Genomic DNA, 24,577 nt, shown 5'->3' with positions numbered 1-24,577 from the left:
CTTCCTCACTGGCTGCTACACACCTTCACTCTGGTTCTGAGTTTTTTTATGAAAACTTAATAAAGAATACTATAAAACTATGATTTATGAAGCGTATGTTGGGCTGGCTTTCGTGTTTTTATTGGATTTGCTCTTTTTCACAAAAGAAATAAAAAATCCAAGAGTATAATATGGCCCGTTCTGTCTATCTGGTTTTTATCCAATTTTCTAGTTAGAGTTAGGGTTCTTGAACCACACTCTGATACTGAAAGTGCTATCTATCTATGATGTTACAAATTAAAATCCCTAATCTCTGACTCTGACCCCCCCAAAAAAATAAAAAAAATCCAATTTTCTACTTCCGGTTTGTAAATTGGGTGGTTTTATTGAAGGCTGAACCGAATTTAATATCGGTTGTTGGACCGGTTTCTTGATGGTTCAGCAAAAAAAAAGTTGAATTATGAATAATTAAAAAATATTAAATAATAATTTAATTAAATATATTAAATTATTTAATATTTTTTAATTATAAATTTTATATAGAAACAACTATACGAATCTTTATCAAAATAAATACAATTTCAATAATCGGCTTTTTTTTAAATAAAAAGTTCAACACAATAAAATGGAGCATCAACGTCTCAACAAAAAGTACTAAACAGATAAAATAAACTAATTTCTAATCATCTTTGACAAAAGTCATTAACAACCCAAAAAATTAAATATCACTATACTCTTTGTAACTCTTAATCGACCTGTTAATTACTCCTCCAACACCTGATTCTTGATTCTTGACAATTTTGTTATTCTTTTTCAACCAAGTGCTCTAAATAATAACAATAAAATCAAACTCACCAATATTTTATTAATTTGATTGCACAATTGACCTCTAAACCACATAAATTTACGGTCATTCACTTCTATATCCACTTCTTATGATTTATGAAGCGTATGTTGAGACATAAATTGTTATAGTTTATTTTCAACAACCATGTTTACAGAAATAGTTAAATTCATGGTTATATTCGATTTGTAAACCTGGACCCCATCAAGTTTGGAGAGCCTAACTAGCTTGAAGAAATAATATGGCCATGTTCAATGTAACCAACGATGCTTGAAATAATTTACACTAAAAAAAGAAAAATAAAAATAAAAAATTGTTTCTGAAATTTATCAAAATTTTTAAAATATTTTTAAATTATATATTTTTTTAATTTTATCTCAAAAATTTTTTACATATTCTTAATTAACAGCGAAATTTTTATAAAATTTATTACTAATTCAACAATAATTTTATAAAAATAATCTTTAATATAAACAAATCATACATAATTATTATATATTATTGTTAGACAAATTTAATAAAATTTAAAAATATTTTTAAATATTTTGACAAATTAAAAAAAAATATTTTATCAAAAAAAAAAAAAAAGACTAGCATGGAGTTAATTCATCGAAAAAGTAAAAATTGTTTGTGTGTAGCTCCAAATCCCATACCATTGGATCTTTGCCACCACCTATTAAGTTTTCTCAGTTTTCTTGTAGGGGAATTTTGGGGTGTACATAAATCGGGTGAAACTAGATTTGTTCTGACTTAGATCTGACTCGAAATATATATAAAGTATATTTTTTATATTATAACCTGATCCTAAATCTGATGAAATCTAAATATTTTCGGGTCATAATTATATCGGGTCTAAATCGGGTGAAAATCGGATCTTTAAAATTTTAACAATAATTTATAAAGAAACTTATTTATGATACACTTATTTATAAAGAAAAAATTTGTTTTTGAGATTGATATCCATATTTGAATTTGAATTTGTCCATAAATTCTAATTTGATGCTTCTTTGATCTATTTTCTAATTTAATAAGTGTAATTAAAAATAAAGTAATAAATTTATAATTAATATATATAATATTAAAATTAATTTAAAATATGTATATGTTTTTTAGTTCTCTTAATATGTAAATGAGTCAGGTAAAGTCGGATTTATTTTGACCCGAACTTGATCCTAAAGGATGGTTGGATCTATGTTTAAGATCCGTGTCATCTTTAAATTCGATAAAATACATTAAATTAGCTCCTAAATATTTGAATCCGAACCGAATTTTGCAAACTGAACTGGATCATGTCTACCATAGGAGAATCCATAAAATTAACTTTTGAGAGGTTATGATAATGACAATATACTTAATTTAGTCTTTAAAAGTTAAGAGATAAACATCTCTATATCAACCTTTAAATATAAATAATATTTGATAAAATACGTCAAAATCTAAGTTGTAAAAATTAAGGTATTATTCTATTTCATATATAATACTTGTCAATATCAAAATTTAGTAGCACATTCATCATTTATTCTATATACAGATATTTAATACAACAAATTATGAATTTTAATAAAAATATAATAACGGAAAAGTTCTGCATACAAGTCATTAGGGCTTGTATGCTTTACAAGTTTATTAAACAATAAAACTAAAATATGCGCTGCTCCACATACGTTGATTACACGCGCTATATAAGATCCCGCGTATATCTAACTACCAAATTTAAAATATTTGTTTCCTTCTTCGTTTTCGTTATTTTGAGATTTGGTTGTTCTTCTTCTTGCGCGTCTTCCCTCCTTCTTCTCCATCGTTCTTTTCCTCTCCTTTTCTCACTGGTATGTTCTTCGTTTACGTTACCTTTTTCTCTCTCTGCAACTCGAGTTTCGTTTTCTATTTTGATTTGTTGTTTTCTGAAATCAAAGTTTGAACTCGTTTTGAAGATAATGGATCATTCAACCTCAGATTGTCAGCTGAATCCAGGCAAAGTGGATTATGAATTTGAATCTAACGAAGTTCCTGAGGTTTGATTTACATAGGATTAGTATGAATTTTCTTTCAGTAATTTGTATAGCATTCTGTAGTTGAAAAATTGCTGAACATTGACTGTGAAACTAACACATTAACATGAATCTGTCGATTCAATGTATTAGTTGTGATTAATTACCTGGAATTTATAGCAGACGCTCGGGTGTAGATCAGGTCTTTTTTGGGTGTATTTTTGCTAGAAGTGTGGGTGTATCTATACTTTACTGGTTTTTTGTTATTTTAATTGAGTTGTTGTTGTTCAGGTGTATTATATCAGACATGATTGGGTGTGTTTTTAGTTTTTGACATGGTGTATTCTGCAGCCTGTGTATTTACAGTTTATGGCTTTAAAGGTCATTGTGTAGTTGAGTTGTTGCGGTTCGGGTGTATCATATTAGGCATGATTGGGTGTATTTGAATCATATCTACGGGTGTATTCACAGTTTCTGACACGGTGTATTGTGCAGCCTCTCTCGGTTGTTGATGACGAGCTTGTTCCGAAGGTTGGAATGACCTTTACCACCTTTGAAGATGCTGGAAAATTTTACAGGAACTACGCCAAGGCTGCAGGTTTCTCTACAAGAGTTCGGTGCACAAATAGGAAGGGAAACGAGATTAAGAATCAACTGATTACATGTAGCAGAGAGGGAAAATAGAAATCTAAAATATCTCCGACCGAGAAGACCAATCCGACAGCCGGTTTAAACTGTCCTGCAAGAATTTATATACACACATTGAAGGATGTCGGTGCTTGGATCATTTCAAAGGTTGTGCTGGATCATTCACACCCCTGCTGTCCAAGTAAAGCAGAGATGCTCAAACAGCACAGGGAACTAAGCATGTCCATTCGTCGTACGATAGAGAATAACGAGGAGGCTGGTATCAGACCAAGCAAAACCTACCAATCATTTGTTGCGGCTGCCGGGGGTCACCGCGAGTTAAATTTTATCGAAAAGGACGTGAGGAATTACATTACCAGGGAAGTGCGGAATGTTTCCGAACAAGAAGATGCAAAGGAATTCGGGAAATATTTCTTAAGAATGAAAGAGAAGAATCCGAATTTCTTTTTTGAGCTCGAACTCGAGGAGGATCAATCGATTAAGCTGGCTTTTTGGGCCGATGCAAGAAGCAGAGCCGCCTTTGAGTATTTCAGAGACGTCATTTCATTCGACACCACCTACAATACAAACAGGTAACAAACTGTCCCTGTTTATGATGCTAAATTAATTTATTTTTATGAATCCGCAGCAGAGGTGTATATTGGCTGTTTCATTGGGTGAATACGAAGCATTTGTTGGGGTGTAACTAATGATTTTGCATTCTGGACCATGGTCATTTGTTTCAGGTATAATTTGGTCTGTGGTTCTTTTGTCGGGGTGAATCACCACGGTCAGTCAACACTTCTCGGATGCTCTTTGATGAAGAACGAAGAAATTGAATCATTCAAATGGTTATTTCAATGCTGGCTTCGTTGCATGGGAGGAAACACTCCGAAAGGGTTTCTCACCGATCAGTGCGCATCAATGAAAAGGGCTTTAGAGGCCTGTATGCCAACAACAGTTCACCGTTGGTGTATTTGGCACATCATGAAGAAGATTCCAAGCAAATTAAACGGGTACAAGGGACATGCCGATATTGAACAAGAAATGAGCCAAGTTGTTTGGAACTCTCATAGCAAAGACTCATTCGATAGGAATTGGAACGATTTTCTGCTGAATTTTGGTCTTGCGGACAAAAAGTGGCTTTCAGGTAATGTCTTTTTAAAATCTGCAGCAGAGGTGTATATTGCATGTTCTTTCAGGTGTATTTACAGTCTGTGTTTGGGTGTATTATGCAGATCTGTACGAAGACCGTCACATATGGGTTCCTATCTATCTGGATCACCACTGCTGGGCAGGGATGAGAAGCACACAAAGGAGCGAGAGTATGCATTCATTTTTTAACAAGTATATCACTCGGAACAGCTCGCTTATTCAGTTCGTCAAACAATACGATAATTGCCTCGGAAGCAGGGAGCAAGCAGAGAGAGAATTAGATGCTGCAGATTTTCATACGGTCATACCGTGTGCAACCAAATCCTCCATTGAAGCTCAGTTTCAAGATGCGTACACTCATGCAAAGTTTAGGGAAGTCCAAGCGCAATTCAGAGGAAAGGCGAATTGCATCACCAGATTAAGGAATTCCGCTCTAGGCTATTCAGTATACGAAGTCGGAGAACAAGTTTTCAGCTCAATATTCAACAAGTTCGTGGTTACTTACGACTCAGTTGCAGCCGAGGTAAAATGCCAATGCTTATTATTCGAGTCGAGAGGGATACTGTGCCGTCACGCACTAAGCGTGTTAAGCTTCGAACAAGTAAGCCAAGTGTCCCCTAGATATATACTGGAACGATGGAGCAAGAAGGTAAAGAGGCGACACACACACATCAAGAGCAGCCACGACGAGCCACTAATGGAGCCAAGAAGCAAGAGGTTCGACCAATTGGTTTTTCGTTCGCAAAATATTTGCGAATTTGCCTCCGAATCGGAGGAGCTGACTGCAATTCTGCACCGTGCGTACGATAACGTCATGGCCGAGATGGAATCATTAAAAGCCAAAAGAAAGGGGACATCTTCTTTATCCCACGAAGACGCCAACTTGGAATCCGTTAACGAGCTTCAAAGCCCGCCAAGGATTCGAACAAGAGGACGTCCAAAAAATAGGCTAGGTTCAAAGTTGGAGAAACAGATTGCAAATGCCACAAAGAAGAAGAAGACGAAAGTTTTAAGCGAGGTAAAAGTAATGTTCCTTAAATTTGTGGCGATTGAGTTTATTTTTCTCGTTAATAGTTTAGCTAATGTGTGAGTGTTATATTAAGATAAACCTGTTTGATGCTGCATCAGCGGTGCATTCAATTTCCAGCCAATATCAAGGACACGTTATGAATTATCAGTTCAGGGTACCAGCAGCGGGGGATAACTCTTTGGGTGTATAGTTTTATAGAATATAGGTGTAAAAGCACTGTTCTTTTGGGTGTATTTTTGTTAATTCACAATTTAGATATAGACACATATATAGATACATATAGAACAAAAGCTGTAAAAATTCGCAGGTTATGGGTGTATATTTGATTTGATGTTTTTCTTCATATTTTAGTACATGTAATTCATACATTTTGAATACAGCACATACAGTTTGGGTGTATATTTTATGTAATCTTGGGTGTATTATTAGACTTGCGTTGGGTGTAACAGTTTATAATTTGCGTTTATATATGCCTTGATTTTTTTCTTCATATTTTATCACCTGTAATACAGCTTTTGAATACAGCACAGACAGTTTAACAGCACAGATAGTTTAACTATGGAAAAAAATATACATGGAATAGAAGTTGTTGATAAATGGCAAATATTTACATCATTTGTTCAATTTACAAACTACCCAACAGTTGGATTACGCAGTTTCTATATCAGCAGAATTTATCTGACAAAACGGACTCAATAATACAGAGGATGGCTTCGACAGCCTTATAGCACTACTCTCTCTAATTGCCCGATCTCTCTGTTTATTCATCTCACTGAATAGTATCCGGAAAGCATACTCCACTCTATAGTGGTCCACCTCCTCCTACAATTAAAAAGTATATTATGTTTAAACAGCAATATTAATTCAGTAAAGTAATACAGAGTTATATAGTTCTAAAGACAGTTACCTATTTCCAATTATCCCATTTATACTTCCCCTTTTTAATGTTTTCCGGCTCAATTAACTCAAGCCACTTCATAACGTAGATAGCGCAGTCATAGCTAAAAACGAAGAAAATAGATTACAAATCTCATTTAGGAAAGTTTAATGTTCAGAGTCACAAATTTATACCTTGTTTTTTGGCCTGATATTTTAACATATGATGCTTTAATTTCCTTCTCCTTCTCATCTTTCTGCAGAGGTTCCCCGCCGGCATATGCTCTCAATCTTGAAAATACATATCCCTTAAATACCAAAACAAATCATTAATACACCCGAATGAATGCACAAGATACACCCAACTGAATGGACAACATACACCCAACACAACTAACGAAATAGACTTATCTATTAAAGTAAAGAAGACAGAGACAACTTACAGTGAATTTATTAATCTGCTTTCTCTCTTCGCTTGGAGCTTTTTTGTGTAGCGGGTCAAGTATATGACATTTCCACTTCGTTGTATTTATCATCCATAACCACCAATGTCCCGAGTGGCAAACAGGTGCAAAAATCTGAAGGATTGCCACATTTCAACAGTGCGTTATTTTATTTGGCATATAAGTAAATAAGCGTACTAACAAATTTAGCAAACGAAAACTTACATAAGGATGCGAAGTTAATTTTTTTCTATCTATGAAGGGAATAAAACTCGGGTAGTCTTCCACCCTGAATTCCTTATTCGTTTTCGGTGATATGAATTCCCCGTTTGGGTGATCCGAAAGTGCCATGCTCTGCAAGAATTGCGAAACAAGAAATGAGATACTGAAAATACACAACTTACACCCAATCGAACGTAAGAAATACACCGAATTCAATACAGAAAATACACCCAAAGTTCGTAGAAGTAACACTTACCACAATATCGGGAGGGGAGACAGTATATTTGTTCTTGAAACCTCTTTTCATTTTTCTGGTTGAGGATGAGGCAGATGGCAGATACAATCTAGAAATATATGCCGAAATCAATTTTACATTAATAAACATTGCAGTTGACTTTGGTGTAAAAACATTAATGTTATTCTAATATTACCTGAGATTCTATATCACTTTTTGCCTGGAGGGATGCAAGGTGCATTCTCATCAGAATGTATTCATGTTGGGCAACGAGAGTGCACATCTCCTCATACTCGTTAGTATTGCCATCTGCGTCTTCCTTCAGTCTCGTCCCCCAGATGTAGCACTTTTGTTTCATATCATCCGTAATCTGATTTATTGCCCCAGGAGTTTCAAACTTCGCAGAACTTTCTCCCCCAGTCCCCCTCTGAATTTGTGGACTTTTGTTTTTTCCCTTCGCCGCACTGCTTGCTATTTTTTGAACCAAATCGTCCAATTGTTCTAGCAAATTTGCAGCTTCAGGAGATTTTGCCCTTTCTGTCTCCTGCGTTGATGCCCCCTCCTGGCTTGAATCAGTCAATCCAAGGCTGAATGATGGCACCCCTGGATCTGTTTTAGGAACATAGGTTGCTGTCCGTGCCATCATCAACAGGGCAGCAGCGTCTTCTGCGGCTGGATGACTGCATCATCATGTATAAGAATAAGAATAAGAATAAGAATATACGGATGATAAGCAAAGATTGATTTTAGTCTGATGAACTTACATTTTAGTTGGAGCTGGGGGAATTGTGGGTGTGGTCTCTTGAAGTTGTTTGGGGGTTTCAGGAGTGCTGCACAGTTACACAAAATTAATCATGGCGTAAAAAAAAACTATTCAGGAACAATATACACCCAAACTGTTGCAAATATACACCCAAACGCTAAACAAATATACACCCAAAACTATTTCTTACGTTTCTTTAGTCCCTTCAATCTGTAGCATAGGGGTTGGTTCAAAGTCTGTCTTAGGTGTTTCTTGAAGTTCCGGCACAGTGGATGTTTGGGACGCCGGCACAAAAACTTGAATCGGGACTCTAAACAAGAAGAAAAATGAAAGGTTAACAACGCCTTTGAAAATAATAAGGTTATAAGGTTGAAATATTCTTGAAAAACTCACATTGCAAGCGCATCCGACGGTGTCTGTTCCCTCACAACCATCATATTCGAATCAGCCGGCTCACTGGCTGACTGTTGAATCGGACTCAACCTAAAATACACCCAAAGAAAGTAAAAAAATACACCCGATCAATTCAAAAAGAAGACAGGCTTTGTTTTTTGAGAACTTACATACTTGCAGTTTTTGCTTTTTTTTCCTGCCTTTTTTTTCTTGAATAAAATAATAAAGGGCTTTTTTTTCTAAAAAAAATATATATACAGAATTAGAAGTAGAAGGTAATAGAAGAACAAAAGTAACGGTTATTTGAAAGAGAAATTACATGCTCTGTGACGGCTGGTTTACACTACTCTGTTCTGTGCGTCCTTGAGAGGAAGGATCATCACTTCCCAAGTTCACAGCCGGTATTCTAAACAGATTTCATGTTATTCACACAAAATATAATACAGGTATAAAATAGACCCAAATGAATGCACAAGATACAACCAACCGAATGGACAATATACACGCAACACAACAAACGAAATATCCCAACTTAATAAACAACATACACCCAACTTGATCCACACAATACACCCAAATGGTTCCACAAAATACACCCCAATCATGATAACAAGATTTTATTAAATAAAGCTTCTTACGTTTCAGAGGAGACATAGCGACCTTCTGTCGATCGCATGTCTGCTTGGTTCTCCCTGCGAAACAAGAAACAATTATTAGCAAACAAAACACACCAAAATCTGAAATAGACACCCCAGCAAGACATACCCCTCTGCAGCAGTTTTTTCAACGTTTCCCCTTAGCCATTCTTCTAGATCATCACTTGATATTTCATATGTCTCACTACATTCATAAAAGAAGATGTTAACAAAAATAATTACGATGATAGAGGGTAATATAGCTTACGAGGTACTGTACCCATCAAAGTATTGATCTTTTTCAGGAGATGAATGCTCAACAACAACTTCTTTCTTTTTGGGTTGTGTTCTGGGTGGAAAAAAGAGAGTACCAATCAGAAATAAAAAATTAATTTTATCACAGAATATTATCCAAAGAAGTGCTTACTTTTTTGGTGATGTTTTTGTCTTTTTCTTTTTCTTTTTCTTCTCCACCGGTGATGATTCTTTGCTCCTATAAGTTAATAATAGACACTTCAGTTAATACACGAAATTGTTATAATGAAGCAAAAAGAAAGGAGTAATAATTTCAGGACATTACTCATCACTTGATTCAGATTTAGATTCTAAATCAGAATCGGACCTCTCTTGACTCTTCTTTCTTTTTCTGGAGTCCATTCTGGAAGGCAAACAATCATTATTTAGAACATCCCAACTGAATGGACAATATACACCCAACGCAGCAAACGAAATACACCCAACTTAATAAACTACATACACCCAACTTGATCAACAAAATACACCCAAATGGTTCCACAAAATACACTCAACTCGAAAAAGAAATTACACCCAAGTATGGTACTTACTTTTTCCCCTTTTTGCTGGGGTATTTTCTTGTTGAATCCTCTGAGTCTTCTTGAGTCTCAGACTCAGAGGTAGAACTGTCACTGTCAGTAGTTGTTTCTTCCTCCGAAGACAATGTTGAACTTGCCTTCCTTTTTTTTTGTTTTCTTGATTTCTTGTTTTTTTTTCTGTTTTCTTTATTTTTTTATTTTCTCTCTTGTTTACGCCATGTTTACAATCCCCTGAAACATCAGATAATTTATTTAGCAGCATTCAGATAAATAAATATACACCCAACATATTATGTTCAACTTACCAAAATTTCCTCTGTTTCTGCATTCATTCTTTCGACCAACTGCTCCTTACTCCAGTTGGCAATCCATGGTTTTGGTGGTCTTTCAGCCCTCTTCTTGCCTTTGTTTTCTGAAAGATGAAAGTATATTATCATCAGGGCAAAGAGGCAGCCATCAATTGCCTTCTTCTTTTTCTCCTTGTAGTCTGTGATGCCCTTGACGATGAAGGTCAAAACATGGCCCCCCAGTTTCGCTCCGAGATGCCGTCCATATGAAAAATTGGGGCCAGGTGCACAGGCGAGATTTTGTTTATCGTTGTTGGCAAAAGGAACGCCATCTGTATATAGAGGATGAAAATCCTCTTGAACATGAGGCGTTCCTCTTCGTTACCAACGCCGATATCCATCATCTCATCGGTAAGACTTTTGAGGGTCTTACCCTGGAATCTTCTAAAAATTATTTTGTCATCCTCAGAAAGTTTCTTATACTCGACTTTCTGAGGAAACAGATTTCCTACAAAAAGGAAAACAACAAAGTATCAAAGTCGGTTCAAATAAACCCAAGCATCAACGTTAAATACACCCAAGCATCAACTTAATATACACCTATAATTTTGAGCTAGTTACCTGTTGCATTGATGCTAAGCGCATGACCTATTTTTTTTGGGGTTATTTTGAAAGAACCATATCCTGTTTCCAGTTTGTTCTCCCCAAGTTTGAAGTTGTTTGCCAGCTCCCTTAACAGTTGGTGATGCACCCTTAGTGGTGGGATGTGCATCAACCCACCGAATCCTAGATCCCTCACAATCACCTTCTTCTCCTCAGTCATGTTTCTGAATTTATCACTTAGGAGATGTGTGGCACACTTAAGGTCTTTTGTTTGGTTTCTTGCTACCATTTTCTTTGAAATAAAAAATACACCCAAAGACATCAGTACGATACACCTATATATATGAGTCAGATACACCCATTGATAACAGTAAGATACACCCATAGATATGATTCAGATACACTCATTGATAACAGTGAGATACACCCATAGATATGATTCAGATAAATCCATATATATCAGTCAGGTATCACTCAAACATGCTTCAATATCAAATTAATTGAGATATCAGTAAGATACACGCATATATGAGTCAGATACACCCATTAATAACAGTAAGATACACCCATATGTAAGAATCAGATACACCCATTGATAACAGTGAGATACTCCCATAGATATGATTCAGATATAGTATCCATATATATCAGTCAGATATCACTCAAACATGCTTCAATATCAAGCCACATTACAAGGTCAAGCAGTATACACCCCCCAATCTACGGAATAAACCCCAAACATCAGTTACCAGAAGATCTAGAACAACAAGAATAACAGGATAACTTAGAACAACAACGTAGAAGAACAGTGTAACAAAGAAGCAAGAATAACAGTAAACCCTAGAACAACGACGTAGAAGGAAAGTAAAACTAGTTTGTAATATGGAAAATATACAGGAATCTTAATGAACTTACGTTGAGTATTGTTGCTTTGTTTTCTCTTCAGATTCTTGATGGAGAGTTTGATGGTGTTTTGACGGAGGTTTCGAACAATGACTTGTATATTTTGAACTTTGATTTTCGCTCGAAAATGGAAGGGTTTCCTTGTTTTTGAAGCGCTTTGAGAAGTGGAAGAAGTGGAAGAAGTGGAAGAGTTTGCCATATGTAACCGTTTGAGTGTTGAGTGCGTGAAGGTGACGCTCCATGTAATCTCTCTTGATGCGCGTGACTTGTATTTGGGCTGGGCCAACTTGTAAGCTTGTAAGCTTGTATGTGTAGCAGGCTCAATATAATAAATAACGGATGAAATATTATTTTGTGCCACATTTTGGCATATTTTGTTACGAAAATATTTGGTAACCAAAGAAAATCAGTAAAAAATAACTATAACTTGTCTTATTTAGTATTCATTAATTGTTGCGATAATTAATTAATGCTAAATAAGACAAATTCTGACTTTTTTTTTTCTACCTACCATTACCCATTTTGTTACCAATAACAACCATATATACTAGTCAGTTTCTTTCATTACCTAGCCTATTTTGTATAGAGAAGAAAACTATACTTTTTGTTCTAGGTATTACTATATGTTATCACTACATCACAATAATATAGAATAAATTTAAGAAAGATGGTTTTATAAATTATATCACACCAAAAGTTTTAAATTTCTTATAATTAATTATTCCTTTTTATTTTCCTTTCAATGTATAATCCAGCGATCAGCGTCCAAGTTTAATTATTAACAATATAAAATTTGATTAACCTAACTTGACCCCATTAAAATCCCACAATTATAAAAGAAATAAGAATCTCCCAAATGATGTTTTTTCTTCCAATTCTAGTACTTGACCTCCAAATACTTAGTACATTTTATATGAACAATTTATTTTTAATAATGACATATTTCTCTTTAAGTGGAAGATATGGACCAAGTCATATGCAAAGAATTTGTTTATGTAATTAGCTAGGCCATCACAAGTGGTAATTTAAAATTCAGTGTCTGTAGGAGGAGTTGAAATTTTGCTAAGTGAGATAGATTCATGAACCTGTAACAACTTACTTTTAATTATGAATTTATGCTAGGTCGTCATTATATCATGTGAGAATTTCTACAATTAATTAAAACTGATTTAGTATTGTTAAGCATTTAAATATCTGTATAAACATTTAAAATGGCAATGTATATTCTCTTAACATGTGTGATTACCAACTAATCAATATCTTAATTTTATCATCACGATGCGGAACATCATTTTTATATGGGACCTTATTAAGACCTGACAAAGATTAAGAAATTAGAAATGACATTGGGGTTTGGATTTTTCTCAAAAGAAAAAAAAAATGTTTTTTTTTTTTAAAGTTGTTATGGATCAATTTTATTGTCTTGTTACTTAAATCTGCGTTTTATTTGAGCTGATATGTTTTGGCGTCCATAGAATTTAATTCGAGAAATAATATTTGTGTTATTTTTTATTTATATCATTTTTTTTAAATATTTTTGTGGTATATAAAGATAATGTTTTTATTTTTATTAATTAATTTTAACACAAAAATAAAAGATATAAAAATTATATACAAAATAATACATGGGTCGTGGGAGTTGATATTTGTCCTTAGAACTAGAAGTTCAATTTACGAGCCAGTTCAAGCTTGACTTATTAATAACTCGATAATCTGAGTTTGTGAGTCGAGCTTAAGCTTAAAATTGATCTCATAAATTAAATGAGTCGAATTTAAACTTTGATAAATTCAATTTATTAACTCGTAAACTAGTTCAATTATATATACATATATCTTATATATATTTAATTTATATTTTTAATATTATATATACACATATAAAATAATAATATATAATTTTACATATATATTTTGATTTGTACATTAGTCAACAGAACAAAAATGGTGCATTTTCAACGTGAATCTTTATCAAATTTCAATCCTAATTCTTATTTTCTAGTCAATAAAAAATATAATTAATTGATGTTGTTTACTCATTTTAGGTTTTTAATTTATAAAATTGATCTTTTTAATATTTTTTAATATATATAAATTATAATTTATTGATATAGAATTATAGGATATGTTCCTGTTATTTGAACCAACTCGTAAGCTCGAACCAGTTTTGAATTTTTGGTGAGCTGAGCTTGAGTTTAAAAAATAGACTCAATTGTTAATGAGTCGAGCCGTGAGTCAAGCGCAATTTTTGTGAGACGAGCTTGAACTTGATCTAACTCAACTCGGCTCACTTCCCGTCTTAAATGTACATTAATTTATTTATGGTGAGATTTTTTGGTCGTAATTATATATTTTGGGTATTTTCTTATTTAGGTCCAGTTTGGATAAACAGTTTAATTAAGTTTATTTTGAAAAAATAGCTTAAATAATAACTACTTATATTAAAAGTAGTTTATAAATAAGTTATTTTGTATTTGGTTTTTTAGTTTTAAAAATACTATTTTAAAAAAAATGTGATAAAAAGCTTTTTATTATAAGAGAAATTTTTTTAACTTTTTTATAAACACTTAAATAATTTCTTAGAAAACGACAATTTAATTTTAAAAATTATATCAAACATTAATGCTACTATTTTTCATAAATCAAAAATTAAAAAAAAAATTTTAAAGCTTTTCAAACACATCGTGTGACTTTATATTTTTCTCTTTTTAAAAGTCAAGCAGTTTATATATCTATATAAAAGATGACAAGTTTAATTAAGCATTTAATTAAGTGTGGAGAATGAAACTTCGTGTTAACGAAAAATTAAATCAAACATATTTCCTTCCTCAAATTACAAATTTCAAACAATCTGCATGATATATTAGTTGTTTTATAACTATAACATTGTAATCTACTCAAATAATATATCAACGTTGTAAAATTGGTCCTTTTATCGCTGAGAATGGAGGAAAAAGCATCAATATATATCCATCTAATTATAAATTTTAATTCGCCAGCAAAATTAACACACACTTTATCGTCCTATCACACTTGTGCAAAAACAGTAGCTGCTATTTTAATGCACTCAATGAAACTTAGCCACTAAAGCCTTCCAAATATTTTAAAATTAAGACTATTTAAAAGTAACACTACTAATCGATTTAGGTGAGTTTAGTAGTTCATTTACTAATTTATTTAAATAATTGTTAAAAATTTAAATTTGATTTTATATATATAATAATTTATTGGTTAAATAATAAATTTTTAAATGAAGCTCCAATTTACGACAGAATTAAAAAATATTGTGAGAGAAAAAAAATCACTACTATAATGACCAAAACCAAAATATTAACACTATGTGTCTTAATTCGAATTTTGTCTTATACACTAGTTGTTTGTCGTTTTTAATTTTACATGGATACATTATATATAAAAAATTTAATAGGATAGATTTATTTTATAATTAAAACTTGTAAATAAATATTCTAAATTTAATTTTTTAAGATATAAAAAAGAATTATATTTTTTTGCTATAATTTCTATTTTGGTCATAAGAATATTCTATTAAAAATAATAAACTTAAAAATAAATTACATAATTAAATAAAATAAGTTTTAAAATTACTCAAATATAATAATTAGATATTGGTTACATTTTAATTATATATTTATATTTATTTTATATAAATCGTTACAATAAATTATTGTCCATTTTAGAGAAAAATACTAATTAATTCTTAAAAATAAAATAATTTTTAAAATTATTAATTTTATTTTTAAAAATTAGAAAGAAGTCATTTCGAGCATTTTTAGTTTTTCAATACAATTTTCTTTTGAAAAAAGTCTTGATTAATATTCTTAATATATTATTACACTTTATTAATAGTAATTAATTAATTAATTAATTAATTAATCAAATCTAAATCCAAAAACCATTGGCTTACATGTGTGTCTGTCTCCTTCTAGTTTCTTCAGCTGCGCCCACAGTCCCATCACCAAACCCAGAAACCAGTCTCTGTTTTTTCTCTTTTTTTTTTTTTTTCTTATCTTTTTTTTTCCTGAAACCGCCTTTCCCTCCCAAAAACCAGGAGTTTCCATTTTCTGATTTCTTTTTTCATTCAAAAACCAGTGCCCGTGGACCCTCTGCTCCACGATATGTGGCGATTCGACCGCACCCCTGACATCTTTGCGTGCTCCCACGCGCCTCCTTTGTTCTCATCTGCATGCACCTGACACGATAATTTTTTACTGACACTTTTACCCTCTCTTTCACGAGCAAATATTCCATAATTTATGTCCTACTGACACCGAAATTCTACCTGGCTTGCCATGCATCACTCAATTATTCCAACAATTTTCATAGAAATATTATTTGTATTATATATATAAAAATAAACTTAACTTATAAAAAAGATTGAAAGTAATTTAGACTCATAAGACCTAATTAATGTGATATAAGATAAGAACTCACATACAAAATTTTTATTTAAAATTAATAATAAAAAATATTAAATAATAATTTAATCAAATTTATAAAATCATCTAAAATTTGAACTTCAGACGTGAATTTTTAGTGATATAATGTCTCATAATTCAGACAATTTGAGAGTGGAGACGCGCTATAACGAAGAGTGGGATTTGTTCCCCCAACAAAAATGGAAGAAAACGAAGTCGTTAAGCTTCGCTTATTAGGACTAGAAAAGTAGAAAGTGATTCCAAATCCAACATGTTGAATATCTTTTTAAAAAAAATTACAAAATAAAAATATGTTGATTAGTAATAAAATGATATTGGATCCATTAAAAAACAAATATTAAAAAACAGCTGCGTCCCCCCTAGAAAGCTGTAAAACCCAGCAGCGGTTGATGTATATAGCCTCCTCCCGCAGACCAATAATTCCAATCAATCTTTTCTCACATAAAAAATGAGGATGAGTTGTAACGGATGCAGAGTGTTGAGGAAAGGGTGCAGCGAGGATTGTAGCATAAGACCGTGTTTGGAGTGGATCAAGAGCGCAGAGTCTCAAGCCAATGCTACTCTCTTCCTTGCTAAGTTCTATGGCCGCGCTGGTCTCATCAACCTCATCAACGCTGGCCCCAATCACCTTCGTCCTGGTTAGTTTCACACTACTGCTTTCATGTTTTTTGAATAGAATGTTCAGTTTTATAACAATTCTTGTTTGGGTTGGTTTTGCAGCGGTTTTTCGTTCGTTATTATACGAGGCATGCGGGAGAATAGTGAACCCGATATATGGATCGGTGGGTTTGTTGTGGTCGGGGAGCTGGCAGCTCTGCCAAGCCGCCGTCGAAGCGGTTTTGAAGGGACTGCCGATCACGCCGATAAATTCGGAGCTGGCGGAGAGCGGCCGTGGTCCACCTTTCAAGGCTCATGACATACGCCACGTGTCCAAGCCTGATAACAACACCGTAACCGCCGCGTCTCACGAAACTAAGCGAGTCAAGACTCGCTCCCGAATCAAGAAGCCCAAGGTGGCCGAGGTTGCGAAGCGCGCGTCGAGTCACGAGTCATCGCTGAGCCACGAACGGGTGGAGGCGGTTGCTACGGCGGCGGAAGGAGAGAGCAAGGAGATCGAAAGTGACGTGTCGGTGGAGACGACTACGACTACGGTTCGGTTCCATGACGAACCGGATTCTGATGCAAAGGGGAGTGGTGGTTCGGCCGAAGTCTGCGGGAACGAGGTTGGGTTGGAGCTGACGCTGGGGTTTGAAACGGTGTCACGTGAGCATGACGTTGTGGTGCCAATGAAGAAGAGGAGAATTGATTTGAAGGATTTTTGTGGCGGGGTAAGTAGTGATAACGGTTCGTGCAAGATGGAGTTGGGACTTCAGTTCCAGGCTTTCAACGGTTCAGTTTTGACTTGATTGATCAGCGTCAGTTCCAATGTGAATTGTAGAATTAGGGATAAAAGAAAAAAACGTTTTCACAGCCCTTGTTATTATGGTTTAATTTTTCTTCGTTCTTTTAAAGGATATGGGTTAGTGTTTTTTGTGTATGAAATGCAGTATAAAGGTAGTCGAAATGTATAGAGAGAAGGAAGCTGATCTTTAAATTTTATAAGAGTTATTTACTTATCTAAAACAACCGGTTTCTTCCATTGCCCAAGTTTCAAAGGACAGACCGAGTTTTTTTTATATATTGTTTTAGTTTTGCTGTTTTGGTGAATCACTCAAATATTTGGTGATTTGGTGTTCAACACAAACACAGCGCTTCCATGATGTGGTTGAACTTCAACGTAAGCTGGTGACGTGACGTGACGTGTTAAACGGGTGAGCTAGCCTTAAAGCGACTCTCTGTGAACAATGACAGGCAACTAGCTCACAATGGTCTCAGAAGGTTGCAGTTCCACATAAATATGCATAACTTTGATTTTGATTCTTGAAATTTTATTTGGTTTTCGTTTCTCATTTTTTACTACAAAGTTTTTAGTCTTCTATTCTCTTAGATTTAACATGTAGTTGTGAATTGTGATATTATAAGGGTAAAAAGATTCAAAAATTATTTGCAAGGATTAAAATATAACATTTTGAAATTTTAAAAATCTAATTCTAATTTAATTAGAATTAACTTTTAATTGTTAGGAAATGAATTACAATCTATCTTTCCACTGCTCAACAACAGTACAACCCCTACAGTCGCCTGTCTCCTCCCAAAAACCAGTAGCTAGGCCAGTGATTTACCAAGTTGTGCTCTCAGAAAGGAAATGATGAGTCCTAGGAGGTTGAAAACTTGAAATATCAAACTCGAGGGAGCTAGTTTAGATTGCGCATTTTGTCATCATTTTTTGTTGTAATTATAGCTTTTGTTGCTTTAGAACACAAAATAATGATTTTGAATGATTATATATTCATATAATTTGATTGCAACTACCATATCTGAAATGCTATTTTCTAATTAATTGTGATAATCCAATGCCCAGAAATTATCTATTAAAAAACTAAAAACATAAGAAAAAATCTATGGTATAGTTAGAGAAAAACATGACTTAGATGAGCAACACCTAACAATCTACTGTCTGAACATTTCAGCTTGAAGCCAGTGGTCATACTCATACACCTGTGGATGTTTTTCAGGATTCACACCATAGACCTTTACAAATATAAATAGGCAACTATTAAATTACTATCTCAAAAACTTATCAATTATCATGCTTGATTATCCAAAAAAATACATCATGATAACATTATAATAAAAACAAAAATATTAGTACACAGGCAGATGGATCTATAATAATGAACAAAATAAGAACTTCCTCCGCCAATACCAATTTTAAAATTTCAAAACCGTAGTCCCCATAATGATACATATATCGTAATGAGGGCCTTTATCATCTTCTACAACCTTAATCTTCATCTGAGCTACTATCTTCGGATGCCCTTTCAACCTCATCTGAGACACTTTTATCCTGCAGGAAATGTTCAAAAATGAGTGCATAAATGCATAACAAAAGAATACACAATTAACTTAGTTACAAAAGATTCTTACTGGCATTTTGTCCCAATTCTTTAGTTTTGAACTTGTGAGCATATAATTGTCTTGTAACGGAGCCCAAGCAGGCTGTTCATCTTCTACCTTGCCTGTACGTGCATTCGCCTGAATAACAAGAACCAGGAAGTTCGATAATAAGCAACAGAAGGAAGAAAGCCACCTAGTACAAACATGTTTAACAACCCTAAATATGGTTGTATAGATCTAACAAGCCTTTGTCATTCCTCTTCAGAAAACATGAAAGCATTTAATAGCATATATACAAAGGTTTATCTTGCATACATCCATCAATGAAGAAAATATAGAAATTCATCTATATATTAATCAAGTTTGAGGCATGTCTAGAAGGAAGAAAAGGATAGACCAAGGAAATTATAGGAGCCCTCTACTTCCAGTGTCCACTCAGTATTCTGCTTAACGTTCCACTGCCTTTTCCCAGTACAAATATCCCTCAAAATTCATATTTTCCAAGATTTTCCTGTCTTACACAGCCATTCTCTGCCAACCCAGTAATTAGTTATGTAGAGTGGGACACAACCTGTTAACCTATCAACTCCTATCACAGGCTCACGTTTTCCCTTCTCATTGGAGGCTATGCTAAGTGTTGGAACAAGTATCAAGAGGGAATATAAAAGAGCTAATGTATGAATAATGCTGTCATTGAGCTGTATGAAACTCTGTAGAATCTATTACGTTTCTTCCCTTTTTTTTTAATTTCCGTAACAGAAAACAAAGATTTTATACCAATGGCAACGAAGAAAAGATAAGTGTTCTGGGCATACAGGAAACCTCAGCCTCTAGCCCTCTAAATATTTTTCTACTCCTCAAGTAACTAAAAAAACACCTAGCTCCACACCATTGTATCTATCTAACAGCGGTCATCTTCAGAAACCCATGAATGATGCAGTTTTTAGGCAAGTACCGCATGCCTCTTGCAAACTTCAGCAACAGATATCGCTCCAAAGATATTATGACTATCGTGCAAATAATCAGAGACTTCCTCCAGGCATATGCCCAATTACCGTACATAAATGTAGATATTTTGTACATATACTGATGAAACAAACAGTATTTTTATGATGCCCCAGCTTCATGATTGCAACTTAATCAAATTCATCCTTTAAGGCATCATCCCGTTGATTGTATTTCATAACCTTAATAGCGACACCTAGAACAAAATACAATAATAAAAGTTCACTTATCATGATGGTAGCAAACCACATGAACACCATGTCACTTAACCAAATTCCATTGTCCTCCCCTCTCCATTATCTTCGTCCTCTTCACAATACTATCTTTCATGGTTTTGGGAGGAGCAGCAATAGGGACAGGACTTCAAAAGCCTAGATACTAGCACCAAAGAACAAGAAAACATGGAATTTCCTATGCATATTATTGTTCCATGCAAAATTCCAGTAGGTGGTAAATCAGCTCAGCATTATGTATACAAGAAAAAGAAGAATAGGAATACAAGTAGGCAACTATCTTCCAACTTCATTCAATATTCTGCCTAATATTCCATTTCCTTTCCCCATTACAGATCTTTCAAGATCTCTCTCCTTCCCACTCATTTGTTACCAATTCAGTATTTAATTAAGCTGAATGAACCATATCCCCTTTCCCGATTTGCTAGTCATAGGAATGTGTTTTCCTTCCTTTTCAAAATTGAACTATATTACAGCCCATAAAGAGGACAAACAATAATAATAATAATAATAATAATAATAATAATAATAATAATAATAATAACAACTTGTTTTTTCCGGTTTGTCATAGTTGATGGTTTAATCCACCAAATGCAGTTTTTGATGGTTATTACCCGTTTGTCCTTGTTATTAAGGCTGGAAAAAAATAGAACATAGGCTGCTTAATAATACCATGAAGTTATTTATCCTAAAAATGAGCTTACGATTGAAAGTATAACCTAAAGGAGAAAAGGGCATAAGGTGTCACCTTTGCTGAGGTGCCAGTTGCTGTAAACGATGGCTTCCCTAGCTCTGAAAAGAAGGCTGCTTTGGTCCGCTTTTTTATCTCTGGCAGCATACACACATTAGATAGTTATAATTGGACATGTCATAAAAAAAATCATTGCCTACATGATGACTAAATTCACTGAAAACAATAAGCATGTGATTAATCATATTTCTTTACATTTTGACTGATTCAAAACTGAGGAATTTACTGGGAATAGAGTGACAGTTTCAAGACAGTACAAACACTCCAATGTATATATCTATTAAGGTGGCTACTTCCATGAAGGCATCTTCATGGAAGTAACCACCATCTATTAGTTATGTAAATCTGTCCCAGAAATGAACGGTTAGCATAAAAACTACTATCAAGCAAAATAGTTGTTAATGAACATTGTAACATACATAGCTGGAAATATATTTGTATAATTGGAATCGAAAAATGATGCATACCAGGTGGTCACTAATAACAAGAGAATCACAAAATTACAAAGCTTTATGATTTTATGCTTTCTCTTTCAGTTTTATGCTCAATTCTAACCATAACTACATGTCTGGTTGCTTATTATAGTAAGAAATCACATAAAGATGGACTCCCATCTGTGAGTTTTGCCACTCTGCAAATTAACGCTTACAGTTTATTGGTTGTAAACATTTTATCATTAGAAAACAGGGAAAGATTGTCAAATGTTTTAATTATTCCTCCTACGATAATGATACTCAAGCAGAGTAAGAATTTGCGATAAATGCTCATGTTAAAGCATGAAGTCATGATCGAGACTGGAATAACCTAATCAGATACAAATATATAAAAACAAAACACTGTAATTATTAAAAATTAAAAAAAAATGAAAACACAATTGCAAATGAGTTAATAAGATGGGAGTCACAATTTCCCTAGATAATATAAAAATAAAACAATTATCTCCGCCCCCAACCAAAAAAAAAAAATATTTATTTCCATGATTCAATTATCAGAACTACACATGAATTTTCATTTTTTAAGTCTCCTTTGTACTCTTATGGCAATAAAAAGATTACCTTTTGCATCCTTAGTCCTTGAGGGGTCTAACCCTTTTTGAGCAGACTGTGCCTTGTTGACCTAAACAGGCATGCATCAAATCTCTGGTTAAATAATGATAAAGATACAGTGCATGAAAGAGATAGAAACATAATAAACAAAACCAAAGTTTGTGAAGTGAAAACTTACAGCATTGAACAACTTGACCACTGAAAGCAACACCAGGTCATCCGTTATCAAAAGTTATGAATCAGTATGAGGAAAATGAAAGTCATCAAAATAAAAAAGAAGCCATAACCCTGAATTTAAAAGAACAACCAATATGGTTACCTCCTTTGGTAGCAACACTTATTAAAAACTTTTCATGTGGAACCAAATAGTTAGCAGGTGTGACATGCCCCTTTTCTGCTAACTGTAACCAGCAATAAGAATATTAATTGCCAAATAGGGAAAGTTTGAAGCAACACACTTAATATGTATATAAATTTTAAACCAAGGTTACATGACAATAAGATCATGGTCGACTTGAACTTTAAAATTACCTTCTGCTTTTCCTTTTTTGCCTCCCCCTTGGTCTCTCTCTCTGCTTCTTCCTCTGCAAGCTTGTCGGCAATAAGCTTCTTGTGCCCAGATAATATTGGACCCTACAGAGTTATCAAGGTCTTATAAAACCACATTTGTATGGTTTATGTAAATATAAACATGTTCTTTGATCACCTTGGTTCTAACTTACCAACAAGTCCTCGGAAACACTCTTATTTATAATATTCCTGAAAGCCATCTTAAATGCCCTAACCCCCTCGGTGAATTTCATAATTCCTGGCTGAACTACACCATCGTCTTCTCCTCCCTCATCCTCAGAAAATTCATTATCCTCATCAGTTGCATTCTTATTCCTCCCTTTTCGTCCTCCTTCTGTTTTGCCCTCGTCTTCAGATGGCTCTTCACTATCTATCTCGTCCCCATTGTGTTTGTTGGTGGTAGTAGGTACACTGGCCTCATTTTCTTCTTCATCTTCATCATCATCATCAGAATTATACTCGCGTGCACGCTTGCGAAAGAGTTTTTTCATTTTCTTGTCTACTTTAACTTTCTTCTGTCCATGTGGCGGTGGCATCAGCTTTGGCTTTTTCTTATGTCCTTGCTTTTTACCAAGCTTCCTCTTTCTTAAAAGTCCTCCAGACTCGCGCAATTGCATTACTTCGGCCATTCTCTTTTATGAATCAACCTAAATCATATAGAAAAACTAGCCAATCATATAAGAAGACTGGAGCAAAATCAGCAGCAGCATCAACATGAGAAAATTAAAAACGAAAAAAAAAAATCTGCAACAAACAGCATCAGCAATAGCAACAGGTAACAAGCAACAGCACCAAAGCTCAATTCAGAACTAATTTTAATAATTTTCAAAGTAATCATTAAAGAAAAATCAGAACCACTAACTACAAGTAGCTTCACATTCATTCTTATGCATATCAAGCAATTGAAAATTTTTAAAACAAAAACAATTACTGTTGAAGAGAAAAAAGAAAACCTACACGAGACGGAGTAGCTAGGAAAGGCAATGCCCGACGAGAGAGAAGAGCGGCGACCCTCGGCGACGGAGGTACGAAGAACGGCGACAGAGTCACAACGATCGGTGGCCTCAGCAGTGTCTCCGGTGCAGAGAAACTGTAAAGATAGACATAGGACTATAGGAGAGATGAGGGTTGAGGTTTAGGGTTTTAATTTGTATAATTTAGAGGTGTACAACCTAAATCGGGTCTAAAGCGAGTTAAACTCGAATTTTTAAAAATTTAACAATAATTTATAAAAAAAAATTATTTATAAAAGCATTTATTTATAAAGAATAAATTTGTTTTTTTTTTTTTACTAAATATAGGAGACTCGAACCCGCAACCTCTTAATTGAGTATGGAGAAACTATGCCATTTGACCTATAATTCATTGGCAAAGAATAAATTTGTTATTAAAAAATAAAATTAATATTTATATTTAAATTTGAATTTAATCATAAATTTTAATTTGATTTTTTATTTATTTTTTAATTTAACAAATGTGATTAAAAATAAGATAATATGCTTATAATTAATATAACATAATATTAAAATTAATTTAAAATATATATACATTTTTTAGTCTTTTTAAGGTGCACATAGGTCAGGTAAAATCGTACTCAACTTGACCTGCATTCCACCTTAAATAATGATCTAAGTATATTTTTAGAAATCCTTATCCGATTCTAAACCCGATAAAATCACACTAAATTTTTTTTTTTTTACCAAAG

The 24,577-nt window shown here is 33.7% G+C and overlaps 3 protein-coding genes across 3 annotated transcripts; 1 reads left to right on the top strand and 2 right to left on the bottom strand.

Annotated features, from left to right (window-relative positions):
• Positions 1-8,159: 8,159 nt before the first annotated feature.
• Positions 8,160-9,847, bottom strand: LOC148582023 (uncharacterized). Its single transcript, XM_088501204.1, has 10 exons — positions 9,771-9,847; positions 9,618-9,683; positions 9,471-9,539; positions 9,321-9,395; positions 9,194-9,247; positions 8,875-8,961; positions 8,726-8,794; positions 8,556-8,645; positions 8,353-8,472; positions 8,160-8,229 (listed from the first exon to the last, which is right to left on the bottom strand). The coding sequence occupies exons 1-10, from the start codon at positions 9,845-9,847 to the stop codon at positions 8,160-8,162; spliced, it is 777 nt and encodes a 258-aa protein (XP_088357330.1).
• A 6,557-nt stretch (positions 9,848-16,404) lies between these two features.
• Positions 16,405-17,909, top strand: LOC107624221 (LOB domain-containing protein 40). The gene is made up of 2 exons (XM_016326702.3): positions 16,405-16,908; positions 16,991-17,909. Exons 1-2 carry the CDS (start codon positions 16,719-16,721, stop codon positions 17,674-17,676), a joined length of 876 nt encoding a protein of 291 aa, XP_016182188.1. The 5' UTR covers positions 16,405-16,718; the 3' UTR covers positions 17,677-17,909.
• Positions 17,910-18,902: 993 nt separating this feature from the next.
• LOC107623794 (Rrp15p protein) lies at positions 18,903-24,041 on the bottom strand. Its single transcript, XM_016326168.3, has 9 exons — positions 23,830-24,041; positions 23,025-23,519; positions 22,834-22,935; positions 22,622-22,703; positions 22,481-22,500; positions 22,312-22,372; positions 21,254-21,333; positions 19,298-19,405; positions 18,903-19,217 (listed from the first exon to the last, which is right to left on the bottom strand). The coding sequence occupies exons 2-9, from the start codon at positions 23,499-23,501 to the stop codon at positions 19,155-19,157; spliced, it is 993 nt and encodes a 330-aa protein (XP_016181654.1). The 5' UTR covers positions 23,502-23,519; positions 23,830-24,041; the 3' UTR covers positions 18,903-19,154.
• Positions 24,042-24,577: the final 536 nt, after the last annotated feature.

The sequence above is a fragment of the Arachis ipaensis genome, chromosome B10 (genome assembly GCF_059453495.1).
Source record: "Arachis ipaensis isolate K30076 ecotype BB chromosome B10, ASM5945349v1, whole genome shotgun sequence".
Taxonomy (NCBI): Eukaryota; Viridiplantae; Streptophyta; class Magnoliopsida; order Fabales; family Fabaceae; genus Arachis; species Arachis ipaensis.
This window is presented reverse-complemented; position numbering and strand designations above follow the sequence as displayed.